This window comes from Meles meles, chromosome 20, assembly GCF_922984935.1.
Source record: "Meles meles chromosome 20, mMelMel3.1 paternal haplotype, whole genome shotgun sequence".
Lineage (NCBI taxonomy): Eukaryota > Metazoa > Chordata > Mammalia > Carnivora > Mustelidae > Meles > Meles meles.
The window spans coordinates 5,756,032-5,777,615 of record NC_060085.1 but is presented as its reverse complement, the minus strand read 5'-3'; the positions used below and the strand labels follow the sequence as shown (position 1 = coordinate 5,777,615).

Below are 21,584 nucleotides of genomic sequence, written 5' to 3'. Positions count from 1 at the left end.
GGAGTCTTGGAGGCTCCCAAGTCCCATTGTCCTTTCGTGTGGGAGAGGAGAAGGGCCATGAAGGAGAGCGGAGGTTCACGATCTCGTACACATCGTGATGAGCGATGCCGCACGCGCCCACGGAAAGTGCAGTATCCCCGGGGGTAATGTCGGAAGAGCGCGTGGGACTGTAGGGGACGGGGGTGGAGGGAGACGTGGAGAGAGAAGGGGGCTCTGGCTGTTCTGGCTCCTCTGGGAACGCTGTGCATTTGCATGGACCCACGGAGCATCACTCCTCCACGATGTGTACCAGACCGCGAACTTCTGCTCTCCTTCGCGGCCCTTCGGGACCTGAAACTCAACCTGTCCAAGACGAAACTCATCACCCTCCCTTCCCTCGCCCAGCCTGGCCCCTCATCTCACGTTCCCATCTCAGCACATGACACCACCATCTACCCAGTTGCGAAAGGTATCAGCAACCTGCGCTTCTTCCAAAACTCCTCCCTTCCTCTCTCTGCCTCCTGCCTCCGTGATCAGCAAGTCCGGTCAATTCTCTCTCCCAGACACATTCGGAATCTTTCCGTTCTCTGCAGCCCCAAAGCCACACCCTGGGATTGGCCTTCTGAGTGAAGCCTCCACGAATCCCTGTACGCCGCTGGTAGAGTTGTTTTGGAAATACCAGGCTCCTCCACGTGGCCCTGAGACTCACAAACACGCACGGAGCTCTCTGGCTTGCATTTCCAGACCTGACTTTGTTACCTGCTTCTGTGCATGGTTTCCGATGGGAAGGTGATTTGGCCAGCTGGGGACCATTGCACAATGTCCGGAGACGTTGTTGGTTGTCACGATCGGAGGGGCTCGCTACAGGCCGTCTAGTGTGTAGAGGTCAGGGATGCTGCTAAACACCCAGCAATGCACGGAATGGCCTCTCCCCCAAGAATGATCTGTCCCCAAATGTCAACAGAGCTGAGGGAGAAGAAACCTTACCTGGAACAGCTTAAAGCCCTCTACAGACCTCCGCTGTCCGGACCTGCTGATCACCTGTCCAGATGAGAGACTACAGAAAACAGGAAGAGCAGAGACACTTTATAGTAACTTGGCATAGTAATTTTACGACTTCTGGGCTCATGTTTTACATGTCTTTTGTTTTTTAATTTTTTTTAAAGATTTTATTTATTTATCTGACAGAGACAGAGATCGCAAGTAGGCAGAGAGGCAGGCAGAGAGAGAGGAGGAAGCAGGCTCCCTGCTGAGCAGAGAGCCCGATGTGGGGCTCGATCCCAGGACCCTGAGACCATGACCTGAGCCGAAGGCAGAGGCTTAACTCACCGAGCCACCCAGGTGCCCCTACATGTCTTTTAAATTCTTTTTTTAATCATTTTTTAGAACAATGTTGAATTTACAGAAAAATTGAGCAACTAGGGTAGTTTCTGTATACCCCCCCAACACACACACACACACACACACACACACACACACACACACAGAGTTTCCCCGTTCGTAACATTTTACACTCCTGTGGGGCATCTGTTACAGTCAATGAACCAGTTTTGACACACTAGTACTAACTAAAGCACGTGCTTTATTCGGATGTCTTCAGTTTTAACCTAATGTCCTTTTGTGGCCCAGGATCCCACATGACTTTAGGCTGTCACGTTGCCTTAGGCACTTCTTGGCTGGGGTGGTTTCTTGAGCTTTCCTTGTCTTTGATGACCTTGACAGTTTAGAGGAGAACTGGTCAGGGATCCCAGAGGGTGCCTCTCTGTTGGAATTTTCCCGATCTTTCCCTCACGGTTGTTAGGGTAGGGTTTCGGGTTCGGAGGAGGAAGATCACAGAGTGCCAGTGAGAGTACACACTACCCAGCCAGTCATGACTGCAGACGTGGTCTCGACCGTCTGGTGACCTTATGTGTATGTCAGGGCTCTGCCCTGGGAAGCTCCTCCTTGTCCCCCTCTTTCCACACTGTGCTTCTTGGAAGGAAACCACCCTGTGCTGCTTCATCCTTTCCGGCAGATGCAGTATCTTCCATAAACGATTCGGAATTCTCCTGCATGTCAAGTTCATTTCTTGCCCTTCCACTGTGAACGCATTTGATCACTTGTTTGTATCAGGACGAACTCACGGGTATTGACTTTATTCTTGGGGTTATAATACAACACAACATTGGTTTTGTTACTTAACTCGCTCCAGCTGTGGCCTGTGGGGGCTCTCTCGGTGGGCTCCCATCGCCTTTGACACTTAACCCCCTCATTGCCGGCCATTCCTTGCTTTCTGGCAACATGCATGTACTTTCCTGGAAATTTTTTTAAAAGATTTTATTTATTTATTTGACAGAGATCACAAGTGGGCAGAGAGGTAGGCGGGGAGAGAGGAGGAAGCAGGCTCCCCGCTGAGCAGAGAGCCCGATGCAGGGCTCCATCCCAGGACCCTGGGATCATGACCTGAGCCGAAGGCAGAGGCTTAACCCACTGAGCCAGCCAGGCGCCCCTTTCCTAGAAATTTTTATTGCATTTTATGGATGTGGGGGGGGGAGTAGTTCTTCACAGGAGAGAATTTGAGAAGCACTTCCAGTAGCTTCTTGTGCGCTATCAACGACCTTCTGCTGAGCACACCAGGCTTGCCCCTGCCCCAGGGCCCTCGTAGTGCTCTCGGCTTGGAATGCTTTTCCTTCAGCCCTTCCTTTTCATCCTTTCTGTCTCTGCCTATCTCCCCTCCTCAGAGAAGCCGCCTCCTCCCAGGCTGATGCAGCAATCCCCCCAAGCTTTCTCTAGTACTCTTGCTTTGTTTTCTTACCGCCCCAATAGTTTCCCCCCTGCTGAAATAATCTGACTGAACCTAAGCCTCATGGCACCCGGCTGGTTCCGATGATGGCACATGGGATTCTTAATCTCAAGCTTCTGAGTTCGAGCCCCATGTTGGGTGTAGGGATTACTTAAAAATAAAATCTTGGGATTTTATGTGTATGAGCCACTGGGTGGCTCAGTGGGTTAAGCCTCTGCCTTTGGCTCAGGTCATGATCCTAGGGTCCTGGGATCAAATCCCACATTGGGCTCTCTGCTCAGCAGGGAGCCTGCTTCCCCTGCCCCCCCCCCCCACCGCCTGCCTCTCTGCCTACTTGTGATCTCTGTCTCTGTCAAATAAATAAATAAAATCTTTAAAATAAAATCTTTTAAAAAAAGAAAAAGAAATGTAAGTGTCACGAGGACAGGGATAGACACTGGCATGCACCATATTGTGGCTTTTGGGGTGGTTTTTTTTTTTGAAATATTTCAGAACCGACTCTGGAGATCTCTGGATGTGGTGATGGTGTGTGTGTGGGGTGGGCAGGGTCTGATAATAATCTCCTTCCACGGAGGCCAAACTTCAGAGGGGCCACCGTGGGACACTGTGGGTGGGGAGAACAAAAACAGTGGCCATACTTGAATCCCTATGGCTACAGTTGGGTGTGGGTGAGAGGTGCAGAGAGGGAGTCCCCACAGCTGCTGGCCTTATCCAGCCCCATCTGAGGGCAGAAGGTGGGCTAGCCTCAGAGTGGAAGGGCAGTGTAGCAGATCAGCGGGTAGATCCAGGTGCCTCCCCTTCCATTCTCCTTGCCGTGTCCCCTTCGGGGCTCTCAGCCTCAGTGTTTCTGTCTGTAAAGTGGGTATGCGACTCCTCAGGCTCGGGGTAGTGTGAGAATTAAATGAGACTGTGCTGGGCATAAAAGATTCTCCGAAGTTATTACCTGTGGGTATGATCCCCAAAGGACACACACACGTGGAATTTTGCAGATAATTTTTGGGGGCTTCATACGCTTCCCCAAAACCTAGTCCTGAATTCTGACCTATGAACCCTCTAAGTCATCCCCACCCCCAGCTTCATAACCGGAGCCTGTCTGATGAGTTAGGAGGTGTGAGAACCCAAGGCAGCCCCAGGTAAGGGAGGAAGCAGCAGGCGAGGACTTGGGGAGGGTGGGAGGGGGGCCCCCCTCCTGCACACAGGGGAGCCAGTGTGTCTGGAGCTGCCTGGGCCCCAGGAACAGGCCCTGAGGGGCAGGTGGGACCTCGGTTCCAGCCGGCTGTGTGGGTGGGGCGGTCTGGCCCAGCCAGGAGTTCCGGTTGGCCCAGTGTGGGGGCTGGGCCTGAAGCAAGGGCATCTGTGCCCAGCTCCTTCGGGGACACCAGCGGAAGCCCCCAGGCCCTCCAGCCCGGGACAGGGGAAAGCCTGCGGGTCTGCTTCTGGGGCCAAAAGCCTCTCTTGTGTATTTACAGCCTCCCCCAGGGGTGTGGGCCAGCTGGTTGTTCGTCCTTGGGGTCCACAGAGGTCACAAGAACCTTTCCAGAAAAGCAAACACGAGCGTGAGCCAGCAGGACACACCACGCTCGCAGGAGTGGCAGCCCGTGACAGCATGCCCTTCCCGGCCGGGCACCTCCCCGTGCTGTGTGGGGAGCCCCAGCAGAGCCACAGAGAGGGAAACCGAGGCCCAGTGGGGAAAGGACATGTTCAGGTCTTTCACGGGGTTTGGGACAGGAGCCGAGGCATGTGCATCGCACACGTCAACATGTGTGTTCGCACGCATACACACTGGCCCCTTTGTGCGCCCACACCCACCTCGTGTGCAGGCACATCCAGACAGGAGGGCCGACGCCCCAGTGCCTCTCCCTCCGGCACGCCCACCCCCTTTCCAGTCACACGCGCTGGACCATGAGACCCACCCCTCAAACACATCTGTGCAATGTATGTTAGGGGACCCAGGAGTTTCCACAAAGTGTGGGCTCTGGGACCACCCCTGGGAGGTGGGCTGTCTCAGGAAACTGACTTGCTGTAATGCCTTCTCATCTCATAGAATTTTATATAGCTGAGAAAACACCGATTGTTCTGTGTGTGCGTGTGCGTGCGTGTGCGTGCGTGTGTTCTGAATGAAACTCCCTCTGTAGTTGTAAAGGCAGAAACTCACACTCACATCGCCTTACGTGGAATTCACCCACCTAGTCTCACTTAGCTATGACACACAAATGCATCTGGGTGCACACAAAGAACGGTACACACCCACAGAGCCCTTCGAAACACAACCACGAACACATGCATGCCCTCCCCCCCGACACACGACAGTCAGAGATTCACAATCAGGCACGCCCACAAATGCACTCACACATAAAGAGGCAGTTTCAACACTCAATCTACATTCAGGAAATAGACCCACGTGTGCACCTTGTCACACTCGTGCTCACACACAGACCCATGCAAATATCCCCAAATTCACACTGATGTAAAGAGCTTCACTCACATACACTCAAGCAGTCATACATGTCAAGAAGAGATAACGTACAAACCCAAACACATACGTACACTCACCACACACACAATCACACTCGACTACACACACTTAGACATACAGGCCTGCAAAGACTTAACACAAACACTCGGGCATTCACAGTTCCAAACTGCTAAGAGGCACGGGGTAGATGTTCTGACCACAAAACCACAGTGGAATACAAAAGCAATTATTAAACAAAGATCCACAAAGGGGGCTCCGACATTTGCAAGTGTGTCCATTCAGACCCATCCAACCACAGTCACAGATGCAAGTATTCACACCGGTGCATAAATACACACGCCCTCAGTTTCTCTCACAGGCTCCTTCATTGGTACTGATCACACCCTTATACAAAACACGGCATCTAGAAGCTCACTAATTGGCACACTCGCAAATCCACGGATAAAACACAAATACACACACACTCACCACTCCTATATCCTCTGGACACAGACACCAACACAGTACAGATCCTTGTACACACCACACACATGAAAAACACGGACACACACATGTGCCGTCACACTCCCACCCAGATACACACACGCAGACACTCTCAAATACACTCCCCACCCGACTACATTCAGGGACGCACACACTGATAAGAACACACACACACTCTTGCACGTTCCCAATACGTAGACGGACACAGGTGCACCCATGCATACGCGGCCTCTTGGCCGGGAATGACAAGCCCGCATGGATGCTCACACTCACATCTAAGGGGACACACTTGGGCCAGCACACACATCCGCAAACAGAGGGTCCCTCATCCTCCCCAGCGCACGCGCGCACACGCACTCCTCCGCAGCCTCCCGCCACCACCGCAGTCTGGGCCCGCCCCACCCCGCGGCAGTCGGCCAGGCACCGCGGCGGGGGGGTGGGTACCGGGTCGGGGTCCGGGCCGGGGGCGGGGCGCACCTGGGCTCCGCCCCGGGGCGGGGCCGACGCTGCGTCGCGAGCGCGAGCGGCCGCACCTGGCTCGGCGGCGGCGGCGGCGGCGGGCCGGGTTCGGGTGCGAGCGCGGCGCAGCCCAGCTGGAGCGAGCGCGGGGCCGGCGCCCGCAGCCCCGGCGCCGCCATGGTGGAGGCGGCGCCCCCCGGGCCCGGGCCGCTGCGGAGGACCTTCCTGGTGCCCGAGATCAAGTCGCTGGACCAGTACGATTTCTCGCGGGCCAAGGCGGCGGCCAGCCTGGCGTGGGTGCTGCGGGCCGCGTTCGGGGGCGCAGGTACCGGGGCCGGGGGCGGCAGGTGCGGGGGGCGGGGCGCCGGGCCGCGGAGGCCGGGGCCGTGGGAACAATAGCGCCGGCCGCCGGGGGGCCCCGGGCTCGGGCTCCGCCGCGCCGGGCCTCCGGGCTTCCTGCTCGGCCCGGGCGGTGGACTTTGCCCGCCGGGCTGCGGGAGCGCGGTGGGGGTGGGGCCGGCGGCCCAGATCCGCTCCGGGACCCGGGCGTCCGGGAGCCCAGGTGAGCGGGGCGGGGTCTCCCGGGCGGGCCTTGCACGCCCTCCCCCCCTTACACATTCACATCACGCCCCCGCGAGGACCCCCGCCTCCCCGCCGCCGGGACCCCGCAGCCCGCGTCAGCCCTCCCTGCGCTGCGGGCGGCGAGGGAACCCCTACTTTCGCCTCCATGGCCGCGGCCAGCGGCTGGCAGCTGTGACTTATTACCCCATTTTGCCTAGGAGGCGGGCGAGCCGGGGAGAAGGGAATTGGCTTGTCCGAGATCCGCGTGGTTGGGAGCCCAGGTGTAGGGCCTTCTCCCACCGGGACAGAGCCTCCACTCCTCCCCTAGGCCCACATGTGTGCGGAAGTCAGGCCACCCCAAGGGGAAGGATGCGGGTGGGTCCCCAGGATGCGAGGGCTGGAGTGGGCCAAGTCAGGGCCCTAGGGCAGCCCCACCACTCAGGCCGGAGCTGGGAGCCAGGGCCTGTTACCGGGCAGCTGGGGTTAATTAAGGTCTGGGCCTTCCAGGGAGTCCTGAGGAGCGCCTTGCTTTCCCACCGGCCTGCCCACTGGTCTTGGCACCGACCGGGCATAGCCCATCCCCCCTTCGGTGGCCTTCCTAGATCAACCTGTTCTGGGTGTGGGGCTCCTGGGTCCGCCCAAGCCTGTGTCTTCCTCCCAGCACCCTCCCATGCAGGGCCCACTCTGGGGCCTGTCATTCCCCGAGGATCTGCTAGAGGAAGAAAGGAGGCTGGCAGGGAGAGAGCCAGGTGAGCCCCAGCCTCTCCCATCCCAGGTTACGTGGCCCTAGAGGGCTCAGCTTCTGGGATCAGACGGGGTTGGAGCCCCCCTCCACCAGGTCATGGACGAATTATTACAGTTCTCCAGAGCTGCTGTTCCCCCCTCTGGAAAAGAGGGCATTTATTCACTTATCTATTCTGCAGATGTGGGGGGGGGCACCCACTAAGGGCCAAGGCAGTGCCTGGGTTGGTGGGGGTCCCAGGACCCTGTTCACAAGGTTGCTGGCGGCAGATCTCAGATTTCTTCGTGCTGTGTCTGGCATACTGTACCTCCTAAACGGCTGCTCGCTGTCCCTGCTGCTGTGATCAGTAGCGGTATTTTTATTAATAATATTAATATCATCATGGAGCAGAAATTACTGTCTCATTTTGCAGAAAGAAAAGTGAAGTCTCCCGAGGCAATGCCCTGACTCCCCCAGTTCTGTTCTCACTGACCCGGCTCCCTGCACTGTGTGGTGTCCTCCCTGAGGGTCACGTTCAGTCCTCAGTCCCGCCTTCCTTCTCTGTACGGATGGGGCAGAGGAAGGTGGCAAAGCCCTAAGAGGGAAGTGGGGAACAAAGCTCCTCTCAATTCATGAGCTCTGGGACTTTTTACCGGTGCCCATTGGGTGCCTGGCTGGTGCTGGGTGCTCCGGACAGAGGGAGTGGGGGCCGAGTTGGAGAGAGAGGGATGGGACAGGGGACCAGATCATGACTGCTTAGAGTGATAAGGTCTGTGTTGTAGAGGCTGCCCAGGGGCTCGGGGAGGAGATCGCTGAACTCTGCCAGGGAGGGAAGGAGAAGGGAAGTCTCCCCAGAGGAGGGAGGGTCTAGAGGAAGAAAGAGGCTGGCGGGGAGAGACCCGGGTGTGCCCCAGCCTCTCCCATCCTTGAAGGATGCATAGGAGTTTTCCAGGGGGAGGAGACCTCCTGTGAAAAGGCCTGGGGTTCGGACCAACAGGGAGTTCTCAGAGGAGGCTGTGCAGGTCCTGGTGGCGGGTGGTGGCTGGGGGAGGTGGGAGAGGACACAGGCTGGTGGGACTGAGGATGGCCTCTCAGTGTGTGTGGGGGTGTTTTGTGGGGGATCTGAGGGCACTGGGGAGCTATGGAACATGTTTGAGGACGTGACAAAATGAGATCAGGTAGGCAGTTGCCCAGGGAGCAGGTGGTTCTGGTGGTCGGGAGGCGCAGGTGTGAGGAGGCTGGACGGGAATGCAGGCAGCTGGGCTGCACGGGACCCTGGCTCAGAGATAAGAAAGGGTGCCATCCCTGTGCAAGTTTAGGAAACACCCCACGAAGTCCCTTATGTCAGAGCATCACTGTGACCCATAGGGAACCTGGGTTCGCGGCAGCTGAGCACTGTTGACGAGCTGTGTGATCTCGAGCGAGTTATCTCAGCTCCCTGAGCCTTGGTTTTCTCATCTGGACAGTGGGGCTAAGAATAAGTTGTCCTAAGGGTTCCACCAGCAAACACATGCAGGGTGGCATTGGTCTCAGTGCTAGCTAGCTCTGTTGTAGAGCCGTGCGGTCCCAGGACTCCGCCACCACCGCACGGGGCTGCTCTGAGTCGTGATCCGTGAATGAACCACCCCGTGGCTTCCTAAGACTTCATAGTAAAAAAAAAAAAAAAAAAAAGTGAAATATCGCATAATGTTTTTATATTAACTACATGTTGAAATGCTAGTATCAGGTATAACTATATTATTAAGGTTACTCGTTTCTACTTTCTTTTTTTTTTTTAATATTTTATGTATTTGACAGAGAGAAATCACAAGTAGGCAGAGAGGCAGGCAGAGAGAGAGGAGGAAGCAGGCTCCCTGCGGAGCAGAGAGCCCGATGTGGGGCTCGATCCCAGGACCCTGGGATCATGACCTGAGCCGAAAGCAGAGGCTTTAACCCACTGAGCCACCCAGGCACCCTCATTTCTACTTTCTTAATGGGGCTAGTACCCAGTTGAAAACTATGTCTGTGGGCTGAATTGTATTTCTCTCGGACAGCACTCCCTATGGTGAGTGGCTAATGAACATTTTGAGTCGTGCGTGGTGGCTCGCTCTCTCCCCAGCGGGGTGGTTTTGCCTCTTAGGAGACCGTTGAGGGCATCTGGAGACATTTTTGGTTGTCGCTACTTAGGAGGACGGTGCTCCTGGCATTTAGTGAGTAGAGGCTATGGACTGTGCTGATTATCTTACAAAGCACCGGGCAGCCTTCACCATCCCCTGCCAAACACGGAAGAATTATTCAGCCCCAAATGCCAGCAGTGCTGGGATGTTGGCACACACACACACAGGTGTAGAGGAAGTGCTTGATCAGCATTAGCTAGTGGTAGCCTGAGCTCATGGTTTTCATCTTGAAGGCCCTGACAAGTCCTGCAGGAAAGGAACTTTTTTTTCTTTTTTAAAGATTTTATTTATTTATTTGAGAGAAAGCGAGAGAGAAAGAATGAACAGTAAGGAGGGACAGAGGGAGAGTGAGAGAGACGTGGGGCTCCAACTGAGGACCCCAGGATCATGACCCGAGCCGAAGACAGACGCTTAACCGACTGAGCCACCTAGGTGCCCCAGAAAGAAACTTGTTTAATTTTGCCAGTGGGAGCAGGAAGTGGGCAGGGCCTGGGGAGATAGGGAGCAGGGTTTGGGTTGGGGAGATGCCAGGAGGTTGAAACCCGAGGACATTAGGTGTTGGAGGGGGAGGGGGAGATGATGATTTCTCAGTGCAATTTCAGAGAGAAGGAGCAGGTTTGGAGCAGGTACTGAGCAGCATGGGAGATGCCCAGAGGGCAGTGGGACACAAGGCCTGGGCTGCAGCAGGTGGCCGTGCTCAGATGGCCGTGGAAGCCACTACTGGGGTGGGGGTGGGGGTGTGGAGTCCATCTCCATTTACAGGGCTGTTCTGACCGAGTGTCAGGAACCTGGCATTGACGGGGCACGTGGGGAGGAGGCCTGGCCTGAGTGGTGGGACAGAGAAGATGGGAAGCTGGGAGATGCTGGGGGAGGAAGGTTTCCGTAACAAGGAGGTGCTGGGCAGAGCGCCCGGGCAAGATTCGGCCCACAGCTGTGCGTCGGAGGGCGGCTGCTGGCCTTGGGGAGGCGAGGAGGCTGGGAGGGCGGGAGTTAGAGAGGTCGGGGTGGGGGTCCGGTGGAAGGAGGCAGAGCCTGGACAGCTCTGTTCTCTCAAGAAGCTGCGCTGAGAGGGGCAGAGAGCGGGCACAAGTCTGCACAGGAGTAGAGCATTAAGAGGGAAGGTCAAGTGTGATTTTAGGGGGTGGGTCAGGAGCTGGGGCGGGGAGGGACTGAAGGGACGGATGCCCGGCTTCTTGTAGGGGAAGGCAGGGGGCCTCTGGGGAGCATGGCTGTGAAGACAGGCACCTGAGGACGGTCTGGGATGTCCTGTGCAACTGTTCTTAAGCGGTAGAGTCCTGCTCCCCATCCTCTCCGACACACAGAACCCCAACAGGCAAAACAGCTGTTCGGACTGGAATTAAGAGTTGGGGCCTCCCTGGGAGACCCCCCATGAGGGCCGGCTCCCCATGCTGGCCTCAGCCACTTCCTCCTAGACCTCCCCAGACTCGTCCTCGTGGCCTCTTCTGGTCTTTCTCCTCCCCACCCTTGGGTCCTGCTTGGGACAAGCCCTCCCAGCGCCCACCTCCACCCCTGCTGGTGTCATTCTCTGTCATTCGGTGTTGTGGGGGAGGGGGGGCTTGTGGCTGCCTCTGCTAGATGATCTCACCTCTGTCCTCCGCCCAGCACCTCACACTCAGTCTCTGCTGCCTCACCTGCTGGCCCTCCTGTCCCCCCACCTCGGCCACCTCCCTTTCCCCCATCTTTCCCTTCACACCTGATGCGGCCTGGGCACCTCCCTCTCCCTCCCCTGCCTGTGGTCTGGAGTCGCCAGGTACAGACCGCTCCCCCCCACCCCCCAGCGTCTGCAATCTGGCTCCCTCCCCCACTCTGTGCCCCACCAGCCAGCCCTGCCTGCCACAGCTCACCCCAGCCTTCAGGAGGAGAGAGGGTGTAGGGTCTGCTGAAGGCCCGAGTTTGAATCCCAGAGCCAGCGTGGCCCAGCTGTGTGGCCGTTCCCACCCTGTGCCTCAGTTTCTGGAGTTACCTATTGTGCCGGCGGCTGCGGCTTCCCCGGCTGGCACGCCACGCAGGGAGATCCGTTAAGCCATCTTGTCCTTGTCATTGTTCTTTGAGGGCCTCCAGGACCACCAATGTCCCCACAAGCCCCTGCGCAGGTGGCAGCCTCCTCTCGGGTCCCAGAGCTGCCCTCCCCTCCGCACCGCAGGCCCTTTGCTCTTCCACCTCCTGGCCCCAGCCTGGCGCGGGCCCCTCTGCCCGCAGCCCCTTCTTCCTCCGGGGGCCGCCTGCACACGTGCGCGGCGTGCCTCCCCGCGCAGGTCCCCCAGCCTCGCGTCCCCGTGCCGTCTTCCCTGCCGATGCCTGGGCCCTGACCCCCGTGCCCCGCCTCGCCCCACAGAGCACGTGCCCTCGGAGCTGTGGGAGCCCTTCTACACGGACCAGTACGCGCAGGAGCACGTGAAGCCCCCGGTGACGCGGCTGCTGCTCTCGGCGGAGCTCTACTGCCGGGCCTGGCGCCAGGCGCTGCCGCAGCTCGAGACGCCCCCCAGCCCCTCGGCGCTGCTGGCCCTGCTGGCGCGGAGGGGCACGGTGCCCGCGCTGCCCGAGCGCCCGGTGCAGGAGGCCGACCTGAGGCACCAGCCCATTCTCATGGTAGGCCCCGCGCCTTCCCGCCACGCCTGCCTGGCTCCTTCCTGAGGGCTCCTCCCGCCAGGCTTGGCTCCTCCCCAGAGGCACCACCGGGCCACTGGGGACCTGCCTTCTGGCCCTCCAGGACCCCTCTCCTGGTTCCTTCCCTGCGGCCCCGCCCACTGACCCTGGCCCATCCCCAAGGCCCCTCCCACTTCAAGCCCCGCCCCCTACCCCAACCTTCAGGGTCTTCCTCCTCTTCTCCCTCAGAGGTGAGGGGAGCGTCCATCCCTCGCCCTGGTCTCACCCCTCAGCCCTTCCCTCCACAGGGAGCCCACCTAGCTGTCATTGACGCCCTCATGGTTGCCTTTGCCTTCGAGTGGACAAAGACACTGCCCGGTCCTTTGGCCCTGGCCAGCTTGGAGCACAAGCTCCTTTTCTGGGTGGACACGGTAGGTGGGGTTAGGCTGGTGTGGGCTGGGGGCCGGGATGGCCCGGTGACCGGCGCTCTGATGACCTCTCCCTGCTCCCCAGACCATCCGGCGGCTGCAGGAGAAGACAGAGCAGGAAGCTGCCCAGAGAGCCTCTCCTGCGGCCCCTGCCGATGGGGTGGCCCCAGCACAGCCCTCGGTGAGGCTAGGGCGATGGACGGATGGACGGACACAAGGACAGTTGGAGGGCTGGGTGGGCAGGGAAGGGCTGCACCTGGAGGCCATTCCTGCACTGGGAGGGGGGGCTTGAGGTGACTCTCTCTCTCTCTCTCTGCCCTCTCCCGCTGCTCTCCCCTCTGCCTCTCTGGCGTCAGTGCCCCACACGCTGGTACTGGAAGCTGGTTCCTGTAAGTGGGGCTGTTTCTCCGCCCCGTCTGCCGGCCTTGCTTGTCGCTTTGTCTCTCCCTGTGTCTGTTCTGGCTGCCTGTTGGCTCCCTCTCCTACTTCTTCCCAGCTGTGAGCAAAAGACAGGGGACCCCAGCCCTGGGCGGGGAGAGAGAAGCCCTCTGCAGACTCAGAGAAGAGACGAGTCTCTGCCGTTAGCTGCCGGGGCAGACCCCTCCCTAGTTCAGGGGTAATGGACCTCCCCTCCCAGTAATCGAGAGGACAGAGCTCCTCGGCTTGTCCGTCTTAGCTGAGCGGGGAGACTTCCAGCACCTCTGAAGGGAGGACCCTAGCCCGTCAGACATACGGATCCTGACCGCAGTGGCAGGGCACACGGAGAACACCCCCTTAGTAAAGAAGAAGACCCCCAACCCGGGGAGAAGGTGGAAGGACATTCCCAAGACCCCAGTTTCCCTAAGGACGGGTCCCAGCTTTGGTGGGCGGGGGGTGCCCATCCCTGAAGCACAACCAGGGGCAGGTGCCCCCTGCAAGTGGGAGGCTTCGGGCTGGACGGGGTCCCTCCCTTTGCTCACTCTGGGGCCTCCTTCCTTCCACTCTTGGGCCTGGGTTGGGGGTTCCTCTCTCCTTCTGCCTACCTGCTTCCTCTGCATCCCCTCCCCAAGCTGGGGCCTGGGTCTTTTGTTGGGGGGGGCGGAGATTCCCTGCATGGGAGGCTGCTCTGTGGGGTCCCTCCAGGCTGGGAGGAGCTTGGGGTCCCCAAAGCTGGCCAGAGCGTGGTCACAGCTGGATGGCCAGGGCTCATGACAGGGTCAGGGCGAGCTCCCCCTCCCCTGGAAGTGAGCTTGGGGGCCCAGCAAGTCAGCACCCCTCCCGCCCCGCTGACGGCTGCTCCTCTCCCCCCCCAGCACGCAATTGCCTTCTGTTTGAAGGAGTCGGGGAGCAAACCCCCCATGGTAATGTATCCCCCGCCCCAGGCTCCCCGGAGTCCCGCCCCAGCCCTTGCTGCTGGCCTGGCTGCTCGCAGACACTTCCGTTGCCTCTTGCTGCTGCCCTTCCCCCGCTCCAGGCTGGCCCCACTCTGGCTCTGGGACCCCCAGCTTCACACCCCCACATAGCGGAAACCCCAGGCCCCCCACCCCCACCCAGCCTGCGCGACCACTGACTTGGGACCAGCCTGACCCTCTGCCCTAACTCCGCTCTGCCCCCACCCACAGATCCGTTACCGCAAGGACCGGGCTGTGGCCCGACGCGCCCCCTGCTTTCCAAACGTGACCACCCTCCAGGATCTGGCAAGTGGGGCTGCACTGGCCGCCACGATCCACTGCTACTGTCCCCAGCTCCTGCGACTCGAGGGTGAGTGTGTGGGCCTGGGCCCCGCTCGTCCTTGGGAGCCTCGCCCCGGGGCATCCGCCCCAGAACGGTGCAGTAATTACGAGGGCGGCTTCCAGAACTGGTGGAGCGGAGCTTGCACGCTTTCCCCTCAGTGAGCTGTGTGACCTTGCACAAGTGTCTCAACGTCTCTGTGCTTAGTGTAATTCATTCCTGCAGCAAATATTTAGAAAATGCCAGATTCCATTTCAGAGAGAGCCAGTGAGAACAGTACAGATGGGTTCCTGACCTCAGGCAGCTCCCATCCTAGTTGGGAGAGAAAGACAGTAAGTTCATCCAGAAGAACATTCTGGACCTTAGGTGCTCCAAGGCGGGCTGGGTGGGTCAGGAAAAGCTTTTTGAGTTGAGTTCTTGGAGGACTAGTTCTGCAGGCAGTTGGGAACAGGTGCAGAGACCCGGGAACAGCCTGTCCTAGAACCCACTTTGTCAAGGACACCTAGCACGAGGAGGCCCTCCCTTCCCCAGGGCCCCGTCCTCCTTCCCATAGATCTGGGGACCCAGGTATCCTGTCCCTACAGAGGTGTGCCTCAAGGACCCCATGTCCGTGGCAGACAGCCTGTACAACCTTCAGCTGGTGCAGGATTTCTGTGCCTCCCGCCTTCCTCGTGGCTGCCCGCTCTCCCTCGAGGACCTGCTTTATGTCCCACCACCCCTCAAGGTAAGGTCAGCTCGAGGCCTTGTGGGCCGAGGCAGGTGTCCAGGGTCACAGGCGCCGGGGGCTGACCCTGCCTTCTGCCTCCAGGTCAACCTGGTGGTGCTGCTCGCCGAGATGTTCATGTGCTTTGAGGTGCTGAAACCTGATTTCGTGCAGGCCAAGGACCTGCCTGATGGTCATGGTGAGGCCTGGCCTCCGGGGTGTGGGGCGGGGTAGGGAGGCCAAGCCCGGCCTGACCCTGCTTTCTTGGCCTGACCCTGCTTTCTCTGCCGTAGCCGCCTCCCCCCGGGCCACAGAGGCCTCTCCCGCTCAGAACAGCAGTGGCTGCAGGTACGGTGGCCCTGTCGGGTGAGTCTCCGTGGCCGTGGTGGGCTCCTCCTCTCACTGGGACACCCTGTGCTCCACTCCTGGGAGAGATGACCCCCTTGCTGTGGAGGGACCCCCTCGGCTGACGTGCATCTCTTGGCAGCTCTCCCGTCTTCAACTTCCGCCACCCGCTCCTGTCACCTGGCGGCCCCCAGTCCCCGCTCCGGGGATCCACAGGTGAGGGCAGGGGCACAGCTGGTTGCTGGCGACCCCCACCCAGACACGGCTTCAGCAGATTCCACTGCTCCTGCCAATCCCTCCACCAGGTCCCCCGACACCTGAATGACCCCATGGTGACCCTGACCTCCCCAGTGACCCCAGCTATCCACATAATGCCCCGTCAGTGACACACTCTGGCTGACCCCACCCAGGGTCCCCAGCGACTCTGTGGTGGCCACTGAGTGACCACTTAACCACCCCTCCCCAGGCTCATTGAAGTCCTCCCCGTCCATGTCCCACATGGAGGCCCTCGGCAAGGCCTGGAACCGGCAGCTCAGGTGAGAGCATCTCAGGGGCCTGGCTAGGGGGGAGCAGGCTGGGCGGGGGCGGGGCCGGGGCTCGTCCCAGGGGCTGACCCCTCCCTCCTGCCGCCCAGCCGTCCCCTTTCCCAGGCAGTGTCGTTCAGCACCCCCTTTGGCCTGGACAGCGACGTGGATGTCGTCATGGGAGACCCCGTGCTGCTGCGCTCCGTCAGCTCGGACAGCTTGGGCCCCCCGCGCCCTGTGCCAGCCCGGACCCCCGTCCAGCCGCCCCCGGAGCCTGGTGACCTGCCTACCATCGAGGAGGCCCTGCAGATCATCCACAGTGCCGAGCCCCGGCTGCTCCCCGATGGGGCTGCCGATGGCAGCTTCTACCTCCACTCCCCTGAGGGCTCCTCCAAACTGCCGCTGGCTTCCTCCTACCCACTTGAGGGGGCCTCAAAGCCACTGCCCGATGGGCCCACCAAAGCACCCACCTACGTGCCCCACCCCGAGGGCCCCTTGAAACCATCTCCCTGCCCGGCAGGGGAGGTGTCGAAACCGCTGGCCCTATCTGAGGGCTCCCCAAAGGCAGCAGCTTCGTCCCCAGCAGCCAGCAACTCTGAGGTCAAGATGACCAGCTTTGCTGAACGCAAGAAGCAGCTGGTCAAGGCTGAGGCCGAGGCAGGGTCCCCGGCAGCCACCCCCACCGCACCAGAGGCCCTGAGCTCAGAGATGAGTGAGCTGGGGGCCCGGCTAGAGGAGAAGCGGCGGGCCATCGAGGCTCAGAAGCGACGGATCGAGGCCATCTTTGCCAAGCACCGCCAGCGGCTGGGCAAGAGCGCCTTCCTGCAGGTGCAGCCACGGGAGGCTGGAGGGGAGGCAGAGGCAGAGCCGGGCCCGGTCCCTGGTGGGGAGCGGCCAGCGGGTGAGGGCCAGGGTGATCCATCCCCACGGCCCAAGGCAGTGACCTTCTCACCGGACCTGGGCCCGGTGCCCCCTGAGGGGCTGGGGGACTATAACCGGGCGGTCAGCAAGCTAAGTGCCGCGCTGAACTCGCTGCAGCGGGACATGCAGAGGCTCACAGACCAGCAGCAGCGGCTCCTGGCCCCACCTGAGGCCTCAGGGCCTGCCCCGCCGCCCGCCGCATGGGTCATCCCCGGGCCCACGGCGGGTCCCAAAGCCGCCTCTCCCAGCCCTGCTCGGCGCGCCCCGGCTGCCCGGCGCAGCCCCGGGCCCGGCCCCAGCCCGACACCCCGAAGCCCGAAACACGCACGGCCGGCGGAGTTGCGGCTAGCGCCCCTGACGAGAGTGCTCACGCCTCCCCACGACGTAGACAGCCTCCCGCACCTGCGCAAGTTCTCGCCAAGCCAGGTGCCCGTGCAGACGCGCTCCTCGATCCTCCTGGCGGAGGGGTCACCTCCTGAGGAGCCTGTGGCCCGGCCTGGCCTCATCGAGATCCCGCTGGGCAGCCTGGAGGAGCCCGCAGCGGAGGACGAGGGAGATGGGAGCCCCCCTGGTGCTGAGGATTCCTTAGAGGAAGAGGCATCTTCAGAGGGAGAGCCCCGGGCCGGGCTGGGGTTCTTCTATAAGGTCAGCGTCCCCTAAGCCTTTGGGGGAAGGGACCCGCTGGCTGGTCAGGGAGGGGGGATACTGGTGGATAAACGGGGAGGGGGCTGGCCAGGTGGGAATGCGCAGACAGACGAGGTGTGTGTGGCCAGATGATGGGTGGGTGGGTGGGCGGCGGGCAGACATATGGGTGGGTGGGTGACAGACGGAGGGACAGGAATGGGTGGACAGATAGGGCTGGGGTCTTCCATGGCATCTCCTCGCTCATGTTCTTTCCCACTGTCCCCATCACGGCCCTGCCAGTTCCCCGTCCTCCTCTTCCATCTCACTGTTCTCTGTCCTTATAGCGCCCCTGGCCTGGGCCAGTGGTCTCACCTGGACACCTGCAGTCACTTGCTGACTCTCCTTTACCATCCAAGCCCCCGCTCCATCCCTGGCCATTTTCAACAGCGCAGATAGACATATAGATATAGATACATTAACGTAAACTAGACTTTGTCAGTCCCCTGCTTAAACCCTTTTGTGCAATCCCTTGCTCTTAGAATAAAAAAAAGTCTTTCTCGTGGCTTTGGGCCCATCCGCCCCACCTCCCACCGCCCCGCCCCACCAGCCTCTTTACAGTTCCAGGCCTGCTAGGCTTGTTCCGGCCTCAGGGCTTTTCATTTGCTGTTCCCTTCCTTTGCCCCTCCCCAGTGAAGTCCCGGATCTCCTCCGGATCTCCTCCGGGTTGCCGCCTCCAGGAAGCCTTCTTTAGTGCCCCCAGGCTAGGCTAGGCGTGTCCCCACGCAGCAGACTGATAGCCTTCAGACCTGTCCGATTGCCTTCCCCATCAGGTTAAGCTTGTGGTGTGAAGAGCACCCATTTAGCCCTCGTACACAGCCCAGGGCCGCACAGGAAGCAGGAACCCACTGGGTGCCTTCAGACCACTTACACAAGGCAAAGGAGGGGTGTGTGGGTAGCAGGCCGGGTGGGCGGAGAAGTGCTAGGGGAGGATGGCCGGCCCGACTCGGTGCCCGCCTGCAGGATGAAGACAAGCCGGAGGACGAGATGGCCCAAAAGCGGGCCAGCCTGCTGGAGCGGCAGCAGCGGCGGGCCGAGGAGGCGCGGCGGCGGAAGCAGTGGCAGGAGGCGGAGAAGGAGCAGCGGAGGGAAGAGGCCGCACGGTGAGGCTGGGGGCTGCCCAGGACACCTGCCGCCGGTGACCCTGTGGCCCGTCTGACTGCTCCGTCCTCTCGGTCTGCAGGCTGGCGCAGGAGGAGGCGACGCAGGCCCCCCCAGCTCCTGTGGCCCCCGCAGCAGCCCCTGCTGGGAGGGCCCCAGCGGAGGAGGAGGTGGGCCCTAGGCGGGGGGACTTCACTCGGCTCGAGTATGAACGCAGGGCCCAGCTGAAGCTGATGGATGACCTTGACAAAGTACTGCGGCCACGGGCTGCGGGGACCGGGGGGCCAGGCCGGGGCGGGCGGAGGGCCCCCCGGCCGCGCTCCGGTTGCTGTGATGACTCGGCCCTGGCACGAAGCCCTGCCCGTGGCCTGCTGGGTAAGGACCCTGTCGGGCTGGGGCGTCAGTGCCTGCCCACTGCGCTAGTCCAGGGCTCGCTGAGACCCCCCCCCATGAGTACATAGGGCGAAAGGGGTCTTGAGGGGTTGCCCGTGTCTGTTAGACTTCAGAGGGGTGTGGGGTCCACACTGGCGTAAGGCACGCCCAGAGCTTAAGGGCTGCGAGGCCCTCTCGGGAATGCTTAGGAGCAAGTGCTTTTGTTGGGGGGAGGGGGGAGGTCTGTCCCAGTCGGAGTGCAACAGGGTGAGGGTCTCAGGCAGGGGTGACCCCATGTTCCTTCCACAGCCTGTCAGGTAACACCCCCCCCCACCGCCCCCAGGCCCTTTGGAGGCAGGGGGATTTGGGTAGGGATGACTCCATGCCCTCTCTCCCAGGCTCCCGGCTCAGCAAGGTCTACTCTCAGTCCACCCTGTCACTGTCCACCGTGGCCAACGAGACCCCCAATAACCTTGGCGTGAAGAGGCCCATGTCTCGGTGAGTTTGGCCCGGGCAGCCTCCTCCGGGTCTGTGTGTCTCGTCGAAGGGAGAACGCAATCCTGTGCATTGCGCCAGGGCGCTGCTGACGGGCGTCGAGAACGTGCCTGTGCGCCCGAGTGGGGGGGCAGACGAGTCGGGGTGCAGGCACCTGCCGCCGGAGTATATGCACACACGTGCGCGTCTCCCTGCCGCAGGGTCCAGGCTGGTCCCTCCCTGGTCCCTCTGCTTCTGGGGAGGCTTCTCCTACTGCTGACTGCATCCCTGTTGCCTCCTGTCCGCCCACAGGGCTCCGTCCCCATCCGGCCTTATGTCCCCCAGCCGCCTGCCTGGCAGCCGTGACCGCGACTGGGAGAACGGCAGCAACGCCTCGTCCCCCGCATCGGTGCCCGAGTACACGGGTGAGTGGGGCCGGCGCTGGCAGGCCCCAGGCCCTGCCTGTCCCCCGCCCCGACCCCCCAGCCCCGCTGACTGCCTCGCCCCCCAGGTCCACGGCTGTACAAGGAGCCCAGCGCCAAGTCCAACAAGTTCATCATTCACAACGCCCTATCTCACTGCTGCCTGGCAGGCAAGGTCAACGAACCGCAGAAGAACCGCATTCTTGAGGTGAGCCCGTGTCTGGGGCGGGGGCGCTGGCCGGGGGGCGGGGTGTTGGGGAGGCCCTGCCCCCGCCCTGGCCAACCGCTTCCGCCGCCCCACCAGGAAATTGAGAAGAGCAAAGCCAACCACTTCCTGATCCTCTTCCGTGATTCAAGCTGCCAGTTCCGGGCCCTCTACACACTGTCCGGGGAGACAGAGGAGCTGACCCGCCTGGCGGGCTACGGCCCCCGCACGGTCACACCCGCCATGGTTGAGGGCATCTACAAGTACAACTCAGACCGCAAGCGCTTTACCCAGATCCCTGCCAAGACCATGTCGATGAGCGTAGACGCCTTCACCATCCAGGGACACCTCTGGCAGAGCAAGAAGCCCACGACTCCCAAGAAGGGCAGCAGCACCCCCAAGTAGCCTCGTCCCGGTGGTACAGGGGGCGGGCCCTAGCCTCGCCCTCCCGGAGGACAGCCTGGAGGACAATCAGTTGGTATTCCTGGGTCTCGTCTGTCCCCAACTTTGTCTGGGTAGGGCTGGAGTCCCTACCCCCTAACTTCTGTCCTGTCCTGCTGTGGGGGCTGAGCTGGGAGGTTCAGGGACTCAGGGCTCAGCTCAGTCCCCTGTCCGTCCTCCCCATCTTCTTGAATAAAATAATTTAGAAAGAGCTTGGGTGCTGGCATTTTCCTGAGGCTGATTGGGGCGACTGGCGATCTCTCTGCCTGTTTTCCTTTCTTCTCAACAGCCTAGATACGGCTTCCTGCCAAGGCCCCTCATGGTCCCTCCTTGGCCGCCTCTCCCCATGGCCTCCCCACCCGCCACTCACTCCACTCTTCTCACCGCGGAGGTTACCGGCCTTTCCTGGCATTTGGTCTGCGGCCAGCAGCTAAGCTTGACCTTTTCTCCATCCGCCACCTGCCTCCATTTCTGGGCTTAGTTATCACTGCTAGAAAGGATTCCCTTGTTTCTCTCCCACGAGTTCCACATTAAGGGTCCTGGTCCGTCCTTGGCATGGCCATGGACATCTCAAATGTAGGCCCTACGCTGTGAGCTCAAGCTGGCCTGAGCTCCTGGTCTCCCTGTGGCTCAGGCTCGGGGCCAGCTTCCCTCCTGCCCCTTCTCCCTGCCCCCCCCCCCCATGCCTAATGGCCTCTTCGGTCTCACTTGCTTCTCTCCATCCCCACGACCATCCCCCAGTCCAGGCCAATGACCTGGGCCTCCCCACCCCGCCTCAGTGCCCTCCCACCATAAGCCAATCCCTCAGCCTGCATGGCCCCTTCAGGGCACAAATCTGATTACATCCCTCAATGCTTAAAATCCCTTATTAGTTTAGAGCCCACTAATGGCTTCCCAGAGCTTAGGCCTAAGGACCACGCCCTGGCCCAGGGCTAAGGACAGCTCCTGGCTGCTGTCCAGGGTGGGAAGTACATTGCTAAGCTCGTCGACCTGCCTTCTCCTGAGAGGTCGCCGACGCCCTGGCTCAGGAAGA

The 21,584-nt window shown here is 60.7% G+C and overlaps 1 protein-coding gene across 9 annotated transcripts; it reads left to right on the top strand.

The window, feature by feature from the left end:
- The first annotated feature begins 6,261 nt into the window (after positions 1 to 6,261).
- CAMSAP3 (calmodulin regulated spectrin associated protein family member 3) lies at positions 6,262 to 20,762 on the top strand. 9 transcript variants are annotated; one of them, XM_045991288.1, is made up of 19 exons: positions 6,262 to 6,504; positions 11,974 to 12,227; positions 12,533 to 12,655; positions 12,738 to 12,833; positions 13,009 to 13,041; positions 13,945 to 13,992; positions 14,254 to 14,392; positions 14,947 to 15,086; positions 15,171 to 15,264; positions 15,359 to 15,413; positions 15,553 to 15,626; positions 15,877 to 15,946; positions 16,045 to 17,500; positions 18,500 to 18,639; positions 18,720 to 19,012; positions 19,408 to 19,507; positions 19,796 to 19,908; positions 19,995 to 20,113; positions 20,210 to 20,762. In XM_045991288.1, exons 1-19 carry the CDS (start codon positions 6,357 to 6,359, stop codon positions 20,513 to 20,515), a joined length of 3,801 nt encoding a protein of 1,266 aa, XP_045847244.1. In that variant the 5' UTR covers positions 6,262 to 6,356; the 3' UTR covers positions 20,516 to 20,762. The 9 variants fall into 9 exon arrangements, with proteins under 9 accessions (XP_045847244.1, XP_045847249.1, XP_045847243.1 ...); XM_045991293.1 differs by having other exon boundaries at positions 15,359 to 15,431; positions 16,096 to 17,500; XM_045991287.1 differs by having other exon boundaries at positions 15,359 to 15,431.
- The last annotated feature ends 822 nt before the right edge of the window (positions 20,763 to 21,584 follow it).

What these genes read in the sequence shown, in the direction of transcription:
- CAMSAP3 (XM_045991287.1), top strand. Translation starts at nt 6,357, where the DNA reads ATGGTGGAGGCGGCGCCCCCCGGGCCCGGGCCGCTGCGGAGGACCTTC. An exon ending in TCCTTTTCTGGGTGGACACG is followed by an intron (nt 12,656 to 12,737) that starts GTAGGTGGGGTT and finishes CCTGCTCCCCAG; the next exon opens with ACCATCCGGCGGCTGCAGGA. An exon ending in GGCTGGGGTTCTTCTATAAG is followed by an intron (nt 17,501 to 18,499) that starts GTCAGCGTCCCC and finishes GCCCGCCTGCAG; the next exon opens with GATGAAGACAAGCCGGAGGA.